The sequence below is a fragment of the Hyperolius riggenbachi genome, chromosome 2, assembly GCF_040937935.1.
Source record: "Hyperolius riggenbachi isolate aHypRig1 chromosome 2, aHypRig1.pri, whole genome shotgun sequence".
NCBI classification, from domain to species: domain Eukaryota; kingdom Metazoa; phylum Chordata; class Amphibia; order Anura; family Hyperoliidae; genus Hyperolius; species Hyperolius riggenbachi.
In genome coordinates, this window is record NC_090647.1 from 402,704,627 (window position 1) to 402,727,507 (window position 22,881).

Sequence of the window (22,881 nt, forward strand, 5' to 3'; positions counted from 1 at the left end):
AAATCGTTCAGTTTCCAGGCAAACATTGTTGAAGGGTTATGACTATAAAGCAAAAAAATCTGGCTTTCATAAATGTAAGAGCCTTTTCCGCTTTGTTGTTTAATTATACATTTAGTTCAGTACGCTTATGTTGTAACAGCTGAGCTAGAAGCGGGTCAGAGGAGTTACCATGTGATTTATATAAGGCCCCTGTCAGGCTTGGCAAGTTATCAGCTCACAGCTCAGCTCCTATGCCCCAATCTAACTCCATCTTCTTCACCCTATGTGGCGCGTCCCCGCTTCAACGGGAGGTGAGGAAATAACACCTGCCCGACTTCGGTTACACCCAGGCCTTGTAGGTGCAAGGTATAGGAGCTGTACGTAGAGTGAACTATGTAACTCACCAGAACCTAACAGGAGATAAGCAAAAGTCCAGTAACAAGCAGAGGTCATACACATAATATCAAAAGTATTGAGGTACACAAGGGGCAGGCAATATCAAGGTCAGGCAATCTGAGGTCGGTTCAGGCGGCAATCAAGATTAGTCAAATATCAGGCAGAAGGTCAGTACAGGCGGTACACAGGTAATTCAATAATAGTAAATATCACACCCAGCAAAAGCACACATCCAAAGCTATCACCGGCAACAAGTGAATGAAGCAAACAGACTTAAATATCAGCATCCACCAATCAGTGGCCGGCCACTCACTCTCTGCACCAATCACCACATAACAGCCCTGCCTGAGTGTCAGCTGACTAATAGATCAGCTGACACTAAATACAAAGCCTACCTATGTGTCAGCTGACACCAACTCTTCCTCTTTCTCACTGAATAGGACGGACGTTTGCTCCAAAACATCCGTCCCCTTCCAGCGCTGGAACGCAAAGTGAGGAGCGGCGCGCGCAGCCCCGTTGGAAAGGATACCGGCGTTGCTAGGGGCTGCGCGCGCAGATGTGGAAGAAGACGGAAAGGCCTGTCTCTCGCCGCGGGAGCCCTCATTGCGGGAGCGTTCAGGTAAGTCCCTGAAAGCCCCTAATTCAGAGGTAAGGGTTATTATTTTTTGAGATCTAATCTTTTTGGTTGCAATGCCTTTAGAGATTAAAACATATCTAATAACAGGTTTGTGGGCTACCCGAATCTCACCAGGGGAAAATTCAGGAGATGAATTAAAGCAAAAATATTCTTCAATAGAGGCTGCTATCTCAGAACGGTCTGAATCTGAGGCTATCATTGAGATGCCAACATTTATAATAGGAAGAAGGGCCAAATGTATGAAATAAAGCAATTACTGGATTATGGTCAGACCAAGGACAAAACTCAATGGAAGATGCAGAAATATTAGCAGAGAGGCTTGGGGATAAAAATATCTAATCAAGTCTTGCACAGGACTTTCTAGCATGGGAGTAAAATGTATATTCACGGGATCCCATGTTGAATGCCTGCCAGATATCGACCAATTGGTTTTGAGATAGGAGCCTCTGTAGTTTACGGGGGAAACAATGGGCAAAGGGTGATAAATTACTCCTATCAAAGGAAGGATTAGCTACCACATTAAAATCGCCAGCTAGAATAATATTAGAGAAGGGTACTTTTCAAGGAGAAAGGCCAATTTAGTCAAAAAGTCAGTTAGAGTAGTATTAGGGGCAGCTTAGTAACAGTTAATTAGAGTTGGTGGTTTACCAGAGTGCCTCTGAGAACCTAAAACTGACCCTTAGGGTCTTTATAGGAGTCTTGTAGGTCAAAAGGGAATGGTAGTGGCTGTATGACTTATCAAAAACAAAAAACAGGATGCTTGTCACGCACAAAGTGAGTCTCCTGCAAGAATAGCAGGGATGCATCCATAAGTTTATAAGAAGAGAAGGCTTTCCACCTTTACAGGGCTCATTTAGGTCCTGAACATTCTGTGTTATAACTTTAACCATTGTCAAGATACAGAGAAAAAAAGTGCAACCATCTTAATAGCTCAGTTTGTATCGTGAAAGGAGCAAGGGTTGAACAAAGCCAAAAAGGAACACAGGATAACAACATAGTTACTTAGTTATTTGGGTTGAAAAAAGACATACGTCCATCGAGTTCAACCAGAAAACAAAGTACAACACCAGCCCGCTCCCTCACATATTCCTGTTGATCCAGAGGAAGGCAAAAAACCCTTACAAGGCATGGTCCAATCAGCCCCAAAAGGGAAAAAAATCCTTCCCGACTCCAGATGGCAATCAGATAAAATCCCTGAATCAACACTACTGGGCATTACCTAGTAATTATAGCCATGCATGTCTTTCAACGCAAGGAAAGCATCTAAGCAAATCTAGAATTTGCCATAACTACTTCCTGTGGCAATGCATTCCACATCTTAATCACTCTTACTGTAAAGAACCCTTTCCTAAATAAATGGCTAAGACATTTTTCCTCCATGCGCAGATCATGTCCTCTAGTCCTTTGAGAAGGCCTAGGGACAAAAAGCTCATCCGCCAAGCTTTTGTCATCAGGGGGGTACAGCTGTGACTTCCGTCACGGGCCCGGGGCGGGCCCAGGGCCCGCAGCCTCGGGCCCCCCCCAGGCATCAACCTCCTGACTCCTCTTCCGAACTGAATTCTGCCCCCTCTCCCCCAGCGGCCGCCGCTGTTAATACCTTAGCAGCGGCCGCTCTCCCCTCTCCGGCGTGTGTACTTATTTCAGCAGCATCTCCCGGCTGCTGTGTGATGCAGCAGGAAGCAGGGCTCGGTTCCCATAGTAACGGCGATACACTACAGGAAGCCGCTGCCCTGCTTCCTGCCGCATCACACACAGCAGCCGGGAGATGCTGCTGAAATAAGTGCATGCGCCGGAGAGGGGAGAGCGGCCGCTGTTAAGGTAACAACAGCGGCGGGGACGAGCGGGGGGCACCACCTACCCATACTGGGGCACTATACTGGCTATACTGGGGCATTATACTGGTGCGCTATACTGGCTATACTGGGGCACTATACTGGCTATGCTGGGGCACTATACTGGCTATACTGGGGCACTATACTGGCTATACTGGGGCACTATACTGGCTATACTGGGGCACTATACTAGCTATACTGGGCACTATACTAGCTATACTGGGGCACTATACTAGCTATACTGGGGCACTATACTAGCTATACTGGGGCACTATACTGGCTATACTGGCGCACTATACTGGCGCGCTATACTGGGGCACTGTACTGGCTATACTGGGGGACTATACTGGCTATACTGGGGCACTGTACTGGCTATACTGGGGTGGCTAGAGGGCGTGCACAGCAGTCTGTAGGGGGCCCAGGCTTGATGTTGTGTGAGGGGCCCCAAAATTTCTGATGGCGGCCCTGTTTATACATGTTAATTAGATCCCCTCTGAGGCGTCTTTTCTCCAGACTAAATAAACCCAGTTTATCTAACCTTTCTTGGTAAGTGAGACCTTCCATACCTCATATCCATTTTGTTGCTCGTATCTGCACCTGCTCTAAAACTGCAATATCTTTCCTGTAATGTGGTGCCCAGAATTCCATATTCCAGATGTGGCCTTACTAGAGAGTTAAACAGGGGCAATATTATGCTAGCATCCCGAGTTTTTATTTCCCTTTTAATGCATCCCAAAATTGTATTAGCTTTAGCTGCAGCGGCTTGGCATTGAATACGATTATTTAACTTGTTGTCGATGAATACTCCTAAGTCCTTCTCCAAGTTTGATGTCCCCATCTGTATCCTGTTTATTTTGTATGGTGCTAGACCATTGGTATGACTAAAATGCATGACTTTACATTTTTCAACATTGAATTTAATCTCTGCCATGTATGTGCCCATATAGCCATCCTATTCAGATCCTGTTGCAATATGTCACTATCTTCCTGAGAGTTGATGATTCTGCACAATTTTGTATCATCTAAAAAAAAAAAAAAAAAAAGCAACATTGCTTTCTACTGCATCTACTAGATCATTAATAAATAAATTGCAGAGTACTGGACCCAGTACTGAACCCTGTGGGACCCCACTGCTAACAGCCACCCATTTTGAGCATGATCCATTGACCAAAACGCTTTCTTTTCTGTCCATTAGCCAGTTTCCTATTCATGCACACAGCCTCTTCCCCAGTCCTTGCATCCTCAACTTTTGCACCAGATCGTTATGTTGTGATCTCTATTTCCCAAATGTTCTTGAACCTGCACATTTGATACATTATCTGTACTATTTGAAATAATCAAATCCAGTAACGCATTCCCCCTTGTTGGTTCCGTTACCATTTGAGTCAGGTAACTGTCCTGTAGTATTGCCAGAAATCTGCCGCATTTACCAGTATGGGTAGCGTCAATACTCCAGTCAATGTCTGGAAAGTTGAAGTCACCCATAACTATGACCTCATTTTTACTTACAGATTTTTCAATCTGCTTTCGTAATTGTAGTTCTGCAGCTTCATGAATATGTGGTGGCCTGTAGCATACCCCAATAAGCAATTGGCAACCTTTATTTCCACCATGAATATTTACCCAAACTGACTCCACATCTTCACAATCTTCATCCATCTCATCGTTCATGACAGCTGTAAAAGAGTTCTTAAAGATATAAACCCCTCCACCTGTTTTCCCTGCTCTATCCTTCCTAAACACATTGTATCCCTCTAAATTCGCTATCCAGTCATGGCTTTCATCCATCCATGTATTGGTTATTCCCGCAATGTCATAGCCTTTGTTAATCAGAATGAACTCGTTTGTCCATTTATTTTGCAAGGCTCCTAGCATTGGTTACCATGCACGTTATATTTTTACCACCACATTTTCCAATTTTGGTTACATGAAATTGGCTACTTGTAGTTGTACCATCCTCCTTACTCTTTACACTGCCTCCACCCCCCTTCTCCACATATTTAACCACTTAACGACCAGCTAGGCGCCTGGTCGTTAGTGGTATAGCATGGAAACGGCCGCTCCATGCCAGTTCACGGACGGTGTCTCCGTAAACAGTGTGCGAGCCGCCGATTGCGGCTCGCACACGTAATGTAAACACACGGGGAAGAAATCCCCGCTGTTTTACATTATACGCCGCTGCTGCGCAGCAGCGCCGTAAGTCAGATCGGCAATCCCCGGCATCTGATTGGCCGGGGATTGCCGGCATATGATAGGCTGAAGCCTATCCCACAATGCGCAGGACGGATATCCCTCCTGCGCAGCCTAAGGAAAGGAGGGGAGTGAGGTAAGCCGGGAGAGGGCAGAAAACGCTGCGGAGGGGGGCTTTGAGGAGCCCCCCCCACTACTCACCAATGGCCGGCGGCGATCACAACCCCCCAGCAGGACATCCCCCTAGGGGGGGGGGGGAAGTCTGATCGCCCTGGTGTAATCCTGATCGGTGCTGCGGGCTGTAGAGCCCACGCAGCACCGATCATTAGAAATGTGCCTGGTCCTTAAGTGGTTAAACTAAACATATACCATAACTGCATAACTTCTGGACATCCTAATAAAAGGAAATATGCATCCAGGAAAACATCACCTCTGAGTGCAGGAGAGTTGCTACAGTTAGTGAGGCAACCCAAAAGGTGAGGGGTGGGGTGGGGGAGGGAGACAAACAACAGTCAAGGCATGGAGACTATTCAGCCATTTGAAAAGTGTTATAATAAGTTCCAGGGAGATCACAAGTAATATAAAAAGCAATAAAAAAAATAAAAAAATAAAAAGTTCAGTTCTGTAACGATCGGTGTCAGCACACAGAGAGAATCTGATTATTGATGATCTGCAGAATCATCAACAATACAGATGTATACCTGATTATGGGTGATCTGCAGAATCACCAATAATACAAGTATGACTAACCTCTGGACACCTAATAAAGAGTAAGTGTTTGGTGTAACTGTAGGCTATCTCTTGAGAAGCGGGAGATATAGGCAGCTCGGCCAATAACCACCTGAGGGGCAGAGTGGCCCTGGGCAGTGCAGAGACTATCTCCTAGTGAGAGAGAATAGTGAGAACCTGGCAACCAGGGATATCTAGTACACTGTACTGCAGCCAGGGAAACTCCAGGGGAAGAGGCCACTGGCTGCTAACAGGCCGGACACTCTGAGGAGCAGGAGTCCTAAGTGCAGCTTAGGTGGAATGGTGTCACTGCTAGTACAGATAGACTGAGCACTCAAGGGTGGAGTGAGTGACAGCCTGGAAGGTCGGGCAGGCCAGGTCGGCAACACACGAGCAGATGAGGTACAGAGACAGAAGACTGATTCGGTAACCGGGTACAGGCAGGGTCTGGCAACAGGTAGGCAGATATGCAGAGGTACCGAATCCGAAAGCAATAGAGAAGTCGAGGGAGCAAATAGTCATAGCCGAAATAGAACAGAGTCCTAGCCTGAGGGGTGAGGTCCTTGGTCTCGACACCCAGGAACTAGTTTGAGGTATAACACAATAATGACACAGTATTCCTAAGCTTGGGTGTGAGGTCCTTGGTCACAACACCGCAGAACTGGTCTAAAGTATAACACAGCAATGACACAGTATCCCTAAGCTTGGGTGTGAGGTCCTTGGTCACAACACCCCGGAACTGGTCTAAAGTATAACACAAGAGTAATCTGGCTAAGTGTGAATTCCCAGGTCCTCCTGGTTCTAACACACTGTGGGATCTGACTGAGGTCTGAGTGCTTACACGTAAGTATTCGCAACGGCAGACAACCAGCAACTGACAGGCAAGATGTACATATAGTACAGCGCTCCTCAGCGCCGCCCAGCACCACTCAGCCAATCACGCACTGCGCCGGGATCAGCTGATGACTCTCCTACTGGCATAAAGGTCCTGCCTCTACGCGCACGCACGCGTAGCTCTCCATCTGTGTACACTAGAAGGCTCAGACAAACCAGACGCATGCTGCTGTGCGGAAACCGCCGGTCTGAACGCGGAGACAGCCGCCCCGCTGCCAGACCGCGCGGCGGTGTCTCCGCAATCCATTACAAGTTCCCAGGTAAAGGAAGCATAGTTACGTATTCAGTAGTGAAGGAGATCAGTCATCCTTGTGAGGTAACCTTGGGGATATAGTAGAAGGGCTTTGAGACCAAATAGAAAAGATGCTGCGATGACGCTGAGGTAGAGGAGCTGGACAAGGGGCTAATGCAAGCTGATCTAGTAATTTGGCACCCTCTTCTGGAGTAGATGCGGCAAGAAGAGATCCATTGTGAGACACTATCAATTTAAAAGTAAAACCCAAGTGATAGCGGATTTTTGCTTCTGATAGGGCTTTAGTAATATCTTTCATTGCCCAATGTTTATCCAAGGCGACAGGGGATACATCAGGAAAGAGTTGCAACTTAAAGTCTTCAAACAGTATATCCGGAGTGTTGCGAGCAGCCTGCAACATCCTATCTTTTAATAAAAACTCTTTAAAGAGGAACTTCAGCCTAAACAAACATACTGTCATTAAGTTACATTAGTTATGTTAATTAAAATAGATAGGTAATATAATCTCTTACCCACCCTGTTTTAAAAGAACAGGCAAATGTTTGTTATTTCATGGGGGCAGCCATCTTTTTGGTTGAAAGGAGGCGACAGGGAGTGTGAGACACAGTTCCAACTTTCCTGATCACCCGTCCCAGTTGCTAGGCAACAAGAACATCAGAAATCCCATCATGCTTTGCACAGCATCAGGGTAAAAAAGCCCGGGCAGATTTCTTTGATGGAGCGGAGCTTAGCTAAAAAAAAAAGTTCTGATGCTGTGAAACTATTAAAAAAACACCAAGCCTTTTCAGTTCTGCTGAGTAGATTTTAGTCTGGAGATCCACTTCAAAGCACATCATCACATCACGAGGAGGCTGATTATCATGGGGTTTTGGGCATAATGCTCAGTGAATTTGATCAAAGATGAATGCGTCTTGATCCACGTCAGGGAGAAGCACGCTAAAAAAAAACCTAGCAGCAGTAGGCCTCAAGTCTATATAGGATTCGGGATGGCCTCAGATTATTACGTCTGTTGCAGTTGTCTAAATCCTCCATTTGGAGGTGGAAAAAGGTTGCCACGCCCCCCCCCCCACCCCAGGTAATTTTTTATCATTAAACACAAAATTACCTATAGCATTGGTTTCAGCTATAAGATAAGCCTCCCTTTGAAGGATTTTTCTTTTTATGCTATTGCGTATTCATCTCTCCTCCTTCCTCCCCCTCTCTGCCACATGGGTGTGACCACATGCACCATTGGGTCTGTTTTTTGTTTTTTTTCTTCTATTATTACTGCGTAATCTGCAATTTAAATTTTGCCTACATTTTACTCAGTCTTTTGCATGTGGAGATTTCTTTATGCACCATCTACTTCTGCCTAATCCAGTTGATGTGTGGCATACACACTTGGATTGGCTGCGGTGATGTATATGGGTATGAGGAGGGGGGAGTGGTTTTCGTTGGCACTATTGGCTGTATTGCGAAAGTGTGCAATCCCCCAGCCCTCTCGCTGCTGATTGGCCATAACTGCAGTGTGTTCATTCATATTTGTGAAGTACTGGCCAAACAGAAGTAGATGACGCCTGATTGGAGAGGGGCAGCCACGCTCATTTGAAAACAGGAGTGTGGAATGGCGCAGACACCATCCTCCCTGCACCCCTCGTTGTACCTCTGAAGAAATTAGACACCCGTAAAACAGTTGTAAGATGGGGGGAGCGCTTCCAAACGTAGGGCCTCCTCTGCTGTAACCCATCTACATGCAATAAATATTGATGGTAATGCTAGACCAGTGCCCTCCCTGTTTTTCTCTCTTTGACATATGATTACTGTGTTATATGGCAGTTGCACAGAAGTGGACACATCATCGCTTGGTAATTGGGGTAAAGAGGCGCCCAGATATGTATAAATGTAGGTTAAAAACAATAATAAAATTCAAAAGAAGAAATGAGGTGGTTGACCCCAACAGGGTTTTAGCCCAACAGGGTTTCCATAGTCACACGTTCCCCGTCTATGCAGCCATTTACATATTCCATCTATTTATTATTATATATTATTAGATTAAATATACCGTATATACTCGCAAGCAAGCCGACCCGCATATAAGCCGACCCCCCAACTTTTACCTAAAAAACCAGGAAAAAGTGATTGAACCTCATAAGTCGGGGGTAGGAAATGCTGGCCGCATGATCCCCCTAGTGTGTCCCAGTATAGCTAGTATAGTGCCCAGTATGGGTAGGTAGTGTCTCAGTATAGCTAGTAAAGTGCTCAGTATAGCTAGTATAGTGCCCAAGTATAGCTAGTATAGTGCCCCAGTATAGCTAGTATAGTGCCCCAGTATAGCTAGTATAGTGCCCCAGTATAGCTAGTATAGTGCCCCAGTATAGCTAGTATAGTGCCCCAGTATAGCTAGTATAGGTAGGTAGTGCTCAGTATAGCTAGTAAAGTGCCCCAGTATAGCTAGTAAAGTGCCCAGTATAGCTAGTATAGTGCCCCAGTATAGCTAGTATAGTTCTCAGTATAGGTAGGTAGTGCTCAGTATAGCTAGTATAGTGCCCAGTATAGTGCCCTGTATAGCTAGTATAGTGCTCAGTATAAGTAGATAGTGCCCAGTATAGCTAGTATAGTGCTCAGTATAAGAAGATAGTGCCCAGTATAGCTAGTATAGTGCTCAGTATAGGTAGATAGTGGCCAGTATATCGCCCCAGTATGGGTAGGTAGTGCCCCCCCACCGCCACTGCTGCTATTAGCTTACCCGGCGGCTTCCTCTATTCCCCTCTCCGTCTGCTCGCCCGTGTAAATAATTCACAGCAGCTCGCCCCACGGCGATGGGTGACCAACATGATTCGCAAGCAAGCCGACCCCCCACTAGTATATATGCATGCATCCCTGCATGTGTAGACAGGAGGAAGCCGTAGAGAGAGCAGCTTCCTGTAGCGGCGATGTGTATCGCCGTTACTATGGGAACCGCTCTCCTTACGGCTTCCTCCGTCACACAGCAGCCACCGTGGGGCGAGCTGCTGTAAATTATTTACACGGGCGAGCAGACGGAGAGGGGAATAGAGGAAGCCGCCGGGTAAGCTAATAGCAGAAGCCGCGGCCGCGGGGCGGTCGATGGGGGACCAACATGATTCGCAAGCAAGCCGACCCCCCAACTTTTGACCCACTTTTTGGGGGTCAAAAATTCAGCTTGCTTGCGAGTATATACATATATATATATATACATACACATATACATATTTTTCTTTCAATTTATGCGCATTTTTTCATATTAACTTTTTGATCGAGGCTCCTACCACCATTGAAACCCCACTAGTATATATGCATGCATCCCTGCATGTGTAGACACAAGTGACCACTTGCATATAGTTGCAAAAGTGTGCATTCTATTGCTATGTGTACTCTTATTGTTATGCAGATTTTAGAATTTATTACAGCAACCAAGGTCTTATCATTCTACTATTATTATGGTCGATGTGCAAAATGTATTTTATTGACTATAGTGGTTGAAACGGTTCGTTGAGGATTGTATATTTGGTAATTCGGTAAAGCACTGTTATTGGCCTGAGGAAGCGGGCTTGCGCTCATGAAATGTGTTGCCTGTGCGTTAAGTTTTTCTGTTCCAAGAGATTGTCGTTCTTGAGGTAGGGAAGTATTGTAAATTAGCTTGCAGGCACACAATAATGCTTAGCAATAGTATAACCATTATTCTCACCAGATCAGATATATGGAGTCACACATATATTCATATATACATATGCCTACATATATACACATCTGTACATTAATAGATTTTTTTTTAGTGCGAGAGATGCTTTCACCACTAGAAGGGAACATGGGGGGATATACTGGAAGATTCTGCTAAGGGTGTGCAGACATTCTGAAGTAACTAAATAAACAGGCTGTAAATACAGTGAAGCTGACAGGAATAGAACATGTTTATATGGTTACTTTTGAGAAGACTTCTTGTGGGAAGTCTGCAACAACACAGTGTGTGAGCCTAATAAATCAGCGCTGCAAGACAAGAGACGGAAGGCTGACAGCAATTATCAGAGAGCAGATAACAGCCAGTCCTATCACATCCCGTCAGGAAAAGCTGATGTAATTACGCAGGTCAGCTGTGTAAAAGCCCAAAAGTGCTATTAGGAGGTATTTTTTTAACACATGCTGTATGGAGAAAATTATGCTGCCAGTATTAAACAACTGATGCTGGGCACAAAGGAAAAACATAATTTTCGCCATAGTTCCCCTTTAACCACTTGAGGACCGCAGAGTTAAAGACCAGGCCATTTTTCTTGAAATAGGCCACTGCATCTTTAACCACTTCCACACCATGAACTTTTATGCTGATCTGTGCAGTGTGGGCTCTCCAGCCCACAGCACAGATCAGCTAGCAGCCAGGGCGATCAGACTTCCCCCCTTTTTTCCCCACTAGGGGAATGTCCTGCTGGGGGGGTCTGATCGCCGCCGGCTGCTTGCGCTTGCGGGGGGGCTCTTCAAAGCCCCCCTCCGCAGCGCTTCCTGGCCTCCTTCCCCTTCCCTCCCTCTCCCTCCCCCTGTGAGCGGCGCAGGACGGAAATCCGTCCTGCGCCTGATGGGATAGGCTTTAGCCTATCAGATGCCGGAGATCCCCGGCCAATCAGAGGCCGGGGATCGCCGATCTCCTCTACGGCGCTGCTGCGCAGCAGCGCCGTATACATGTAAACACCGGGGAAGATCTTCCCCGTGTGTTTACATTTACCCTGCGAGCCGCCGATCGGCTCGCAGGGTGTTCACGGAGACACCCTCCGGGAACTGACATGGAATGGTATACACTTCTGGATTCAGGGGCGTGTATATACGCTCCGAGAATCCGGAAGTGGTTAAGGCCTCACTGCAGGGCCGTCCAACTCAGCACACAAGTGATTCCCCCCCTTTTCTCCCCACCAACAGATCTCTCTGTTGATGGGGTCATTTCGCCCCCAGGATTGTTTGTTTATTTTTAATACATAATATTTTTTTTTTTAATTAAATTTCCGTTTTATTGGGTTTTTTTCTAATCTTCCCTCCCCCTGTCAGCCTATTACAGTGATAGGCTTCAGCCTATCACAGCGGACCAGTTCTGAGTCCCCCAGGGGGACAGCCGTGTCACAGGCTGTCCCCAGTACAGCGCTGTCTTAGATCGCAGTGCTGTACTAAGTAAATAGACGCAGTCTAAAAGTCTCCTAGCGGCGATCGCCGCTGGGAGACTGATGACGGAGCTCCGCCCAGTCATCCATGCGGAGATGCGCGCCATCGGTGCGCGCGATCTCCTGCACATCCTCGCCTCGGGACTTTATGCAAATTGGTATTAGGCGGTCCTGGGGCTGCCGCCTTGACCATGCCCATGGGCGTTAGGTGGTCGATGGGTAGTTAAATAAGAGCAATTGTTAGATTAAAATCGAGTCCAACCCTCACCTACCAAAAGCACAGCTATAGACCCTACATTCGCAAATTTATACTTATTTATTTATTGTATTTATACAGCGCCAACATATTACGCAGCACTGAACATTAATTTAGGTTACAGACAATATTTAGGGGTGACATACAGCAATATGACAATACAGGAATGCAAGAAAACCAGATCGCACAGCACAGTATGAGCATAAGGTAATGCTTAGTCATTCACTGGATGGAGCATGGAGATTAGGCAAGTTAGGTTCACTCAAGTGCATAGCATGGGTTCACAGTAATGGAGGTGCATGATCAGGTAGGACACAAAAGGAGGAGGACCCTGCCCAAAGGCTTACAATCTAGAAGGGGGAATGGGAGAGGCATCATGTTTTTGAAGACATCAACTGATTCCATGACTCGATCAGGGTGTGGTCTAGGCATATAGATGGTGTCTTCCTCCTGTGGTCATCCGCTAGGAATGAGTTTGATGCGTTTTTAGATTATTTGCAGCAAAATCATATGAATATGCAATCTACAGCTTCCTGGGGAGGAAGTATCATTTCTGGATGTGGTGATGGGTAATTCAACACAAGGGATACAAAAAAGGATATATACAATGGGATACTGCAAGGAGACAGTGACTAATGCTGTTCTTCATTGGGGAAGCTTCCATCCTGATCATACTAAAAAATCCATTCAGTTCAGTCAATTTATGAGATTAAGACGTAACAAAAGGAAGGAAGAAGATTTTTTGAATCAAGAGCAGGAACTAAGAGAACGTTTTATACAAAAATGAGATAGTAGGCACTGCCCTAAAAAGACTCACTCAGTAAACCAAGAGATTGGAGAAGAGCAAGAAAATGAGTAGAAAGATTCAGGTTTACCAAAATGAGTATTTTTTACATCTGATTATTCCCCAATGACAAAAAAGATTAAAGAGACTATCAATAAGCGCTGCCTAATGCTGAAGGATGACCCCTTTGTGAAGCTTAAGACAAAAGAACCCCTGCATTATCTTAATTAGGAATGTAGGACAATTGGGGACATGATTGTGCGTGGCTTAAAGCGGAACTGTAAATACTTTTTAAACACACTGTTTCACTTAACTGGGGATTCTGCAAGCACCCAGCAGCAATCCTGTCCCACGCCGGTCCTCCACAAGCCTCCGTTCTCCTGCCGCCGCTTTGTTCCTTACCTCGACTTGTAAGTCGAGGCCAGCGCAGCCCTGCCAAGTGTATCTTTTCTTCACGTTCCCCTCTGCAATAGCGTGTAAAGCGAAGAAAGAATACTTGAGGCCAGAACCACGCAGGCGCAGTGGCCTGGTGGCGAAACCGAAAGTAGCTGGCGGCAGGCGAACGGAGGCTCATGGAGGACCGGCGCGGGACAGGACGGCTGCTAGGGGCTTGCAGAAGCCCCAGATAAGTGAAACAGTGTGTTTAAAAAGTATTTACAGTTTCGCTTTAAGGACTTCCTTATAAACAAGCAAAGAGAGTTAGCCCTTTGCACACTCACATGCATATGTTCACACAAATGCATTCACAAAATTCATTCATCAAGGAACCACTTGTTATCCCTGCAGCTAAGTTAAAAGTCGGGGTCTTAGTTACAGAAGAATGCTTGTATAAAAGTATTGGAAAAAAAAGAATGCTTGTAACTGACCCTTGTGGCCAGGGTTTAATCCAGTGCACTCCCTCCTTCCCAGTCTGACCATTGTCAGTATGCACACAGCTTATGCTGATATACTTTATTAGCTCCCTTCTGAGTTTAGTCTGAAGCACTATCTGCCCCAGGAGAGGATGTCAGGATATGCGCTCCTAATTTTTAGATAGGTTTGATGCAATGAATGTTTGCATGTCTGCACTATGCATGTTACAGGGCCATAGTTAGGACACCTACAAATACTTGGGTACTTCTGTGCAGTGTAGGTGACTATGCAAGAGAATGCATTCTTTTGTAACCAAGACCCCGGCTTTTAACTTAGCTGAAGGGATAGCAGTGGTTCCTGGATGATTGAACCTTGTGAATGCATTTGTGTGAAAATTTGCATGTGAGTGAGAAAAGGGTTAACTCTCTTTGCCATTTTGCTGGCCACACCCCCTTTAGCACATCCTTAATCGCTTATTTAAATGTCCTATCGTGAGGCGATGTGCCTGTTTTTTTTCTTGTAACTGACCCTTGTCGCCAGGGTTTAATCCAGTGTGCTCCCTCCATCCCCTGTCTGACCACTGTCAGTATGCACACAGCTTATGTTGGTGTGCATGGTGGACATGGATATGCTTTATTAGCTCCCTTGTAAATTTAGTCTGATGCACTATCTGCCCCAGGAGAGGACGTCAGGATATGTGCTCCTAATCTTTAGATAGTTTTAATGCAATTAATGTTTGCATGTCTGCACTATGCATATTACAGGGCCAGAGTAAGGGTGTACAACCAGATATTAAGTTAAAGGTGCCAATTTTGTCAAGCCCATTTTTGGAGTTTTGTGTGACACTATGTCTAATTTGCTTTTTCCTCCCTTTTTTGTTTTGTTCCAAATTACACGAAGGGAATAAACGTGTATAGCAAAACGTGTTACTGCAATACTTTTCTGTTCCAACAATTTCAGCCATAACAGTATTAGAAATGATCATGGTGGTAACGTTTCAACAATTAAATTTGTAGGTTTATGTGTAGTTAAAGAGGAACTCCAGTGAAAATAATTTAATAAAAAAAGTGCTTCATTTTTACAATAATTATGTATAAATGATTTAGTCAGTGTTTGCTCATTGTAAAATCTTTCCTCTCCCAGATTCACATTCTGACATGTATTACATGGTGACATTGTTACTGTGGGCAAGTTATGTAGCTGTTTCTAGCTACTCTGGCTGTTACAGACAGCTTTAAACAGCCATTTCCTGTCTGTGAACATTGTTACATTGTGGCAGTTTGCCCAGAGTACCGTGGTATTCAGAGCCTCTTGTGGGAGGGGTTTCAGCACAAAATTAGTCACACAGCGCCCCCTAATGGTCGGTTTGTGAAAATCATTCTATTTCTCATGTAAAAGGGGGTATCAGCTACTGATTGGGATAAAGTTCAATTCTTGGTTGGAGTTTCTCTTTAAGAGACCTAATAGTGTAGGGGATAGACAAAACATATTGCTTCAAAGGGAGGCTAAAATTATAGCTGAAAATAATGCTATGGGTTCTTTAGGGTTTAATGACCTGGGTTGTTTCCTGGAGCCGAACTAACTTTGCCTGTTTGGGATCTAGAGGATATAGAATGAAGATAGGTGAAAAACTGGACTATTGATTCAGTAATGATATTTGTATTTTTAAAATTGTTATTGTATACTCTTTTCTTCTTCATTCTCCTCCCTCCCTCTCCCTCCCTGCAACCTCGGTGTGACCTCATGCACCAATGACTTGCAGGACTTTCCTCTCAGTTCATCCTCCTAATCTTTGGTTCCTGTTTTCTTTTCTATAATATTGCGTAATCTGCAATTTAGAATATGCCCACTTGTTGCTTTGCCTTTGCATGCGGCGATTTCTTTATGCACCATCTATTTTCACCTAATTCAGTTACTGTGTGGCATTCACACTTGGGTTGGCAGCGGCGACCCAAGTGTAAATGCCAAGTGTAAATGGAGGGGGAGTGGCGTTTGCTGGCACTATTGGCTGTATTGCTGAGGTGTGTCTCCCCCAGCCTACTTGCAGCTGATTGGCCATAACCACGCTGTGTTCATGCATATGCATGAAGTACTGGCTGGGTGGAAGTAGATGAGGCATGGGCGGGGAGGAGCGGCTGGGTGTCGTCAGTTGCCACAAAGCTCGGAATAGTGCAGACACCAGCCTCCCTGCACCCCTCGTTGTACCTCTGAACAAACAAGACACTCGTGAAACAGCTGTAAGGAGCCTCCTCTGCTGTAACCCATCTACATGCAATAAATATTGACGGTGATGCTAGAGTAGTGCCTGCCATGTTTTTCTCTCTTTGATATAGTAATACTGGACTTGAAACTCTCATTAAAACAACACATTGACAAACTATCCTCCTCTTGTTGTCTGCACCTAAAAAACATCTCCCGCATCTGCCCTTTTCTCACACAGGACACTACCAAACTCCTCCTGCATGCCCTGATTATTTCACGACTACAGTACTCTGCTGCATTACTCATCCACCTCCTCTGGCTTCTCCAGTGCTATCCCTGCTATCTCTGTCACTCCCTTCACTGGCTGTCAGTTACTCAATTCAAAATCCTGACTTTCGCATACAAAGCACTTTACAACCTAACTCCTTATTTAAATAATCGTATTTCTAGATCCTATCCTACATGCAATCTCCGCTCTACTAACAACATTCTGCTGTATTCCTCTCTGGTCACCTCTTCTCACTCCAGCTTACATGATTTCTCTCCATCCTCTCCCCTTCCCCGGAATTCCTCCCTCAAACATCTGACACTTACCCACACTTATCCTTTTTTAAAATAAGGGTCATGCAGATTTTTCAGGCAACCTGACTTTCCTCCCTTTTTTTGTTAGAAGTATTCTTCACTTCTTCAACTGAGCTAGATGCTTGTTCATACTTGCTGTGCACTGCATAACACTTATTGTCCATAGTCCCTTCTTTCTGTGTATCAATTTCTGCATGTTGGCAGCCTGAAAAGTGTATTATCTGTATCTTAATTTCTAGTCGAGCTAGCCTACACACTATAGAGTTTCAACAAGGATTTCTTTAAAAAGCTGGCCATACACGGTCAATTTCTCTGGCATATTTGATCACTTTGATCTGTCAGTTATTTATTGTCCACAACATGCCCAGTAGGGATGGTCAATGAGATGCAAACCGTTTCGAGCTCCTTCAGGATAATGCATGCTGTATGCAAATCTATGCATCTTAACCACTTGAGGACCGTAGGCTTTACCCCCCCCCCCCCCCCTTAAGGACCAGACCCTTTTTTTCCCATTCAGACCACTGCAGCTTTCACGGTTTATTGCTCGCTCATACAACCTACCACCTAAATGAATTTTGGCTCCTTTTCTTGTCACTAATAAAGTTTTCTTTTGGTGCTATTTGACTGCTGCTGCGATTTTTACTTTTTATTATATTCATCAAAAAAGACATGAATTTTGTCAAAAAAATGATTTTTTTAACTCTGTGCTGACATTTTTCAAATAAAGTAAAATTTCTGTATACATGCAGCATGAAAAATGTGGACAAACAGGTTTTTAATTTAAAAAAAACCCATTCAGCCTATATTGATTGGTTTGGGTAAAAGTTATAGAGTTTACAAACTATGGTGCAAAAAGTGAATTTTCCCATTTTGAAGCATCTATGACTTTTCTGACCACCTGTCGTGTTTCATGAGGGGCTAGAATTCCAGGATAGTATAAATACCCCCCAAATGGCCCCATTTTGGAAAGAAGACATCCCAAAGTATTCACTGAGAGGCATGGTGAGTTCATAGAAGATTTTATTTTTTGTCACAAGTTAGCGGAAAATGACACTTTGTGACAAAAAAAAAAAAAAAGTTTCTGCTAACTTGCGAAAAAAAAAATGAAATCTGCCACGGACTCACTATGCTCCTCTCTGAATACCTTGAAGTGTCTACTTTCCAAAATGGGGTCATTTGTGGGGTGTGTTTACTGTCCTGGCATTTTGGGGAGTGCCTAATTGTAAGCACCCTTGTAAAGCCTTAAGGTGCTCATTGGACTTTGGGCCCCTTAGCGCAGTTAGGCTGCAAAAAAGTGCCACACATGTGGTATTGCCATACTCAGGAGAAGTAGTATAATGTGTTTTGGGGTGTATTTTTACACATACCCATGCTAGGTGGGAGAAATATCTCTGTAAATGACAATTGTTTGATTTTTTTTTTACACACAATTGTCAATTTACAGAGCTATTTCTCCCACTCAGCATGGGTATGTGTAAAAATACACCCCAAAACACATTATACTACTACTCCTGAGTACGGCGATACCACATGTGTGGCACTTTTTTGCAGCCTAACTGCGCTAAGGGTCCCAAAGTCCAATGAGCACCTTTAGGATTTCACAGGTCATTTTTGTTTCAAAACTACTCCTCACGGTTTAGGGCCCCTAAAATGCCAGGGCAGTATAGGAACCCCACTAATGACCCCATTTTAGAAAGAAGACACCCCAAGGTATTCCGTTAGGAGTATTGTGAGTTCATAGAAGATTTTTTTTTTTTGGCACAAGTTAGCGGAAATTGATTTTAAATAGTTTTTTTTCACAAAGTGTCATTTTCCGCTAACTCGTGACAAAAAATAAAATCTTCTATGAACTCACCATACTCCTAACGGAATACCTTTGGGTGTCTTCTGTCTAGAATGGGGTCATTTGTGGGGTTCCTATACTGCCCTGGCATTTTAGGGGCCCTAAACCGTGAGGAGTAGTCTTGAAACCAAATGTCGCAAAATGACCTGTGAAATCCTAAAGGTACTCATTGGACTTTGGGCCCCTTAGCGCACTTAGGGTGTAAAAAAGTCCCACACATGTGGTACCGCCGTACTCAGGAGAAGTAGTATAATGTGTTTTGTGGTGTATTTTTACACATACCCATGCTGGGTAGGAGAAATATCTCTGTAAATGACAATTGTTTGATTTTTTTTACACACAATTGTCCATTTACAGAGAGATTTCTCCCACCCAGCATTGGTATGTGTAAAAATACACCCCAAAACACATTATACTACTTCTCCTGAGTACGGCGATACCACATGTGTGACACTTTTTTGCAGCCTAGGTGCGCTAAGGGGCCCAAAATCCTATTCACAGGTCATTTTGAGGCATTTGTTTTCTAGACTACTCCTCACGGTTTAAGGCCCCTAAAATACCAGGGCAGTATAGGAACCCCACAAGTGACCCCATTTTAGAAAGAAGACACCCCAAGGTATTCCGTTAGGTGTATGGCGAGTTCATAGAAGATTTTATTTTTTGTCACAAGTTAGTGAAAAATGACACTTTGTGAAAAAAAACAATAAAAATCAATTTCCGCTAACTTTTGACAAAAAAATAAAATCTTCTATGAACTCATCATACACCTAACAGAATACCTTGGGGTGTCTTTTTTAAAATGGGGTCACTTGTGGGGTTCCTTATACCGCCCTGGCATTTTACGGGCCCAAAACCGTGAGTAGTCTGGAAACCAAATGTCTCAAAATGACTGTTCAGGGGTATAAGCATCTGCAAATTTTGATGACAGGTGGTCAATGTGGGGGCGAATTTTGTGGAATCGGTCATAAGCAGGGTGGCCTTTTAGATGACAGGTTGTATTGGGCCTGATCTGATGGATAGGAGTGCTAGGGGGGGGTGACAGGAGGTGATTGATATGTGTCTCAGGGGGTGGTTAGAGGGGAAAATAGATGCAATCAATGCACTGGGGAGGTGATCGGAAAGGGGGTCTGAGGGGGATCTGAGGGTTTGGCCGAGTGATCAGGAGCCCACACGGGGCAAATTAGGGCCTGATCTGATGGGTAGGTGTGCTAGGGGGTGACAGGAGGTGATTGATGGGTGTCTCAAGGTGTGATTAGAGGGGGGAATAGATGCAAGCAATGCACTGGCGAGGTGATCAGGGCTGGGGTCTGAGTGCGTTCTGAGGGTGTGGGCGGGTGATTGAGTGCCCTAGGGGCAGATAGGGGTCTAATCTGATGGGTAGCAGTGACAGGGGGTGATTGATGGGTAATTAGTGGGTGTTTAGAGTAGAGAACAGATGTAAACAATGCACTTGGGAGGTGATCTGACGTCGGATCTACGGGCGATCTATTGGTGTGGGTGGGTGATCAGATTGCCCGCAAGGGGCAGGTTAGGGGTTGATTGATGGGTGGCAGTGACAGGGGGTGATTGATGGGTGATTGACAGGTGATCAGTGGGTTATTACAGGGAAGGACAGATGTAAATAATGCACTGGCGAATTGATAAGGGGGGTGTCTGAGGGCATTCTGAGCGTGTAGGCGAGTGATTGGGTGCCCGCAAGGGGCAGATTAGGGTCTGATCTGATGGGTAACAGTGACAGGTGGTGATAGGGGGTGATTGATGGGTAATTAGTGAGTGTTTAGGGTAGAGAACAGATGTAAACAATGCACTTGGGAGGTGATTCGACGTCGGATCTGTGGGCGATCTATTGGTGTAGGTGGGTGATCAGATTGCCCGCAAGGGGCAGGTTAGAGGCTTATTGATGGGTGGCAGTGACAGGGGGTGATTGATGGGTGATTGACAGGTGATCAGTGGGTTATTATAGGGGGGATAGAGGCATACAGTACACAGGGGGGGGGGGGGGGTCTAGGGAGAATCTGAGGGGTGGGGGGGGTGATCAGGAGGGAGCAGGGGGCAGTTTAGGGAATAAAAAAAATAGTGTTGACAGATAGTGACAGGGAGTGATTGATGGGTGATTAGGGGGGTGATTGGGTGCAAACAGGGGTATGGGGGGTGGGCAGGGGGGGGGGGGGTCTGAAGGGTGCTGTGGGCGATCAGGGGGAAGGGGTGGGGGGAAATCAGTGTGCTTGGGTGCAGACTAGGGTGGCTGCAGCCTGCCCTGGTGGTCCCTCGGACACTGGGACCACCAGAGCAGGAGGCAGCCTGTATAATAGGCTTTGTATACATTACAAAGCCTATTATACGTATAGATCGGCGGATTTCCTTATTCCTCCACCCACCGGCGCTGCTAAGTGGCCGGCGAGCTGGAGGCTAAATCTCCGGCCATCGATCCCCGGCGGAGGATCGCGTCACGGATGACGCGATCGCTCCGCCCATGCCCGTACAAGGACCGCCGCCAATTGTACATGCGGCGGTCCTTGCGGCATCCACTTTCCGGCCGCCCCTGTGCAGTGGGCGGTCGGGAAGTGGTTAAACATGGACCAATTAAATTCCACCTTGGCATGATTCGATTAGTCTATTTTCAAGCTGCATAAATTAACATTAATAATTTACATAATTCTGTATGAACTCAGAACAAATTGCATCAAATTGACCATCCCTAATGCCCAGTTGATCATCATCATCATCATCATCATCAGTTTATTGGTTAGCAGGGTAATTGGGCATTGCTATAAACTTAAGTGGGCAGAGAAAGGAACGGGCATAGATTATGATTGCACATCTCTGTACTACATCACCACTAACCAAATGATTTCCGATTGGCAAATTATCAACTTCTTCCAGGACTGAGCTGGTATCGATCCTTGGAAGGCTTAAAGAGAACCCGAGGAGGGGTTCTGAGAATAAAATCCCCATACAGAGGCTGGGTCTGTCTATGGAGCCCAGCCTCTGTTGCTATATAGATCGCTCCTAATCGCCCCCTGCACTCTACAATACCCCATAAATCACAGCCGCGCTCTGCGCGCTTTGTTTACCTCACTCCTGTCACTCTCGCCGCTCCCCCCGCCTTCTGCATCGCTCCAGTCCCGCCCACGTCCCTTCCCTCCAATCAGCGGCGAGGGAAGGGACGCGGGCGGGACCGGAGCGATGCAGGAGGCGGCGAGACTGACAGGAGAGAGGAAAACAGCGCACTGCGACACGCTGCGTGTCGCCAGCGTGGCTGTGTTTAGGGGGGTATTGCAGAGTGCAGGGTGGGCTTAGGGGCGAACTATATAGCAACAGAGGCTGGGTTCTATAGACAGACCCAGCCTCTGTATGGGGATTTTATTCTCAGACAGCTCCTCGGGTTCTCTTTAAGGCTGGGCAATTTTATAGCCTGCAGGATTTCATGATTTCCCTATACATACAGCAACTTACCAGGCTTAACCAAACTGTTACACTTTTCACACTTTGGGATCAAATCAGAGAAGATCTTTTCTGAAAAAGAAAAGTTAAACAATATTGTTACAGTTTATAAAAATTATGAAATCCCTCCTTTTCTTTATTGTGAAAGAATTTCATCTTTATCAAACGTTGCTTATCTCGTAGAAATAATTTATTACAGTAACTGAAAAACACTTAATTCACAATAGTGCCCCATTAGTAAAGTGACCCTTAAGTAAAAATAAACTGTTGATATAAACAATTGTATCCATCCTCCTACTCCTAAAAATGATTTTTCTTTTAGCTATCCCTCAGTTTTATGTTATGTTTAAAAACTAGATATTCCACTGTATAATGTGTTTAAAAACTTAAAAGGTCAAGAGAAAGACTGTTATTGAGCAGAAAAATCTACTTTTTAACTATCCCCTGCAGTCAGAAGCGATTATCTGCCAGAACACAGTTTTATTACTGTAATTCCTTATGAGTGAGGGTTAAGCTATAGTCTTGGGTCCTGACTGGAGAAAAACTTTTAGTTGCATACCTGAATGTTTAACTCTTTCGGGCAGAAAAAGAAAAAAAGAAACACAACTTTGTCACTGTAAATCCACATGTCACTTAAAATGCAATCTAAAAAACGAAAAAATGTCCTTCCTGTCTCCAGTTAGGTGAAAATCCGAGGATCAACACTACTAGTAGACGTGGATGCCCTTCAATGCAAAGAAAGCATCCAATCCCACTTTAAATACATATATAGAATTTGCCATTTCTTCTTTCTGTGGTAAGATATTCCAAATTTTAACCATTCTAATGCTTCATACACACTTGAGATAAAAGTATTTGGAAAATGCAAGA

General features: G+C 45.0%; 1 protein-coding gene across 5 annotated transcripts in view; it reads right to left on the reverse strand.

Moving 5' to 3' along the window:
* The window catches only part of SIRT2 (sirtuin 2), a 270,431-nt gene that overhangs the window by 74,111 nt on the left and 173,439 nt on the right, over positions 1-22,881 (reverse strand). For all 5 annotated transcript variants that reach the window (XM_068269801.1, XM_068269799.1, XM_068269800.1 and 2 more), the window contains one exon: positions 22,024-22,083. In XM_068269801.1, the coding sequence (XP_068125902.1) occupies positions 22,024-22,083 (60 nt within the window). The remainder of the gene's footprint in view (positions 1-22,023; positions 22,084-22,881) is intronic.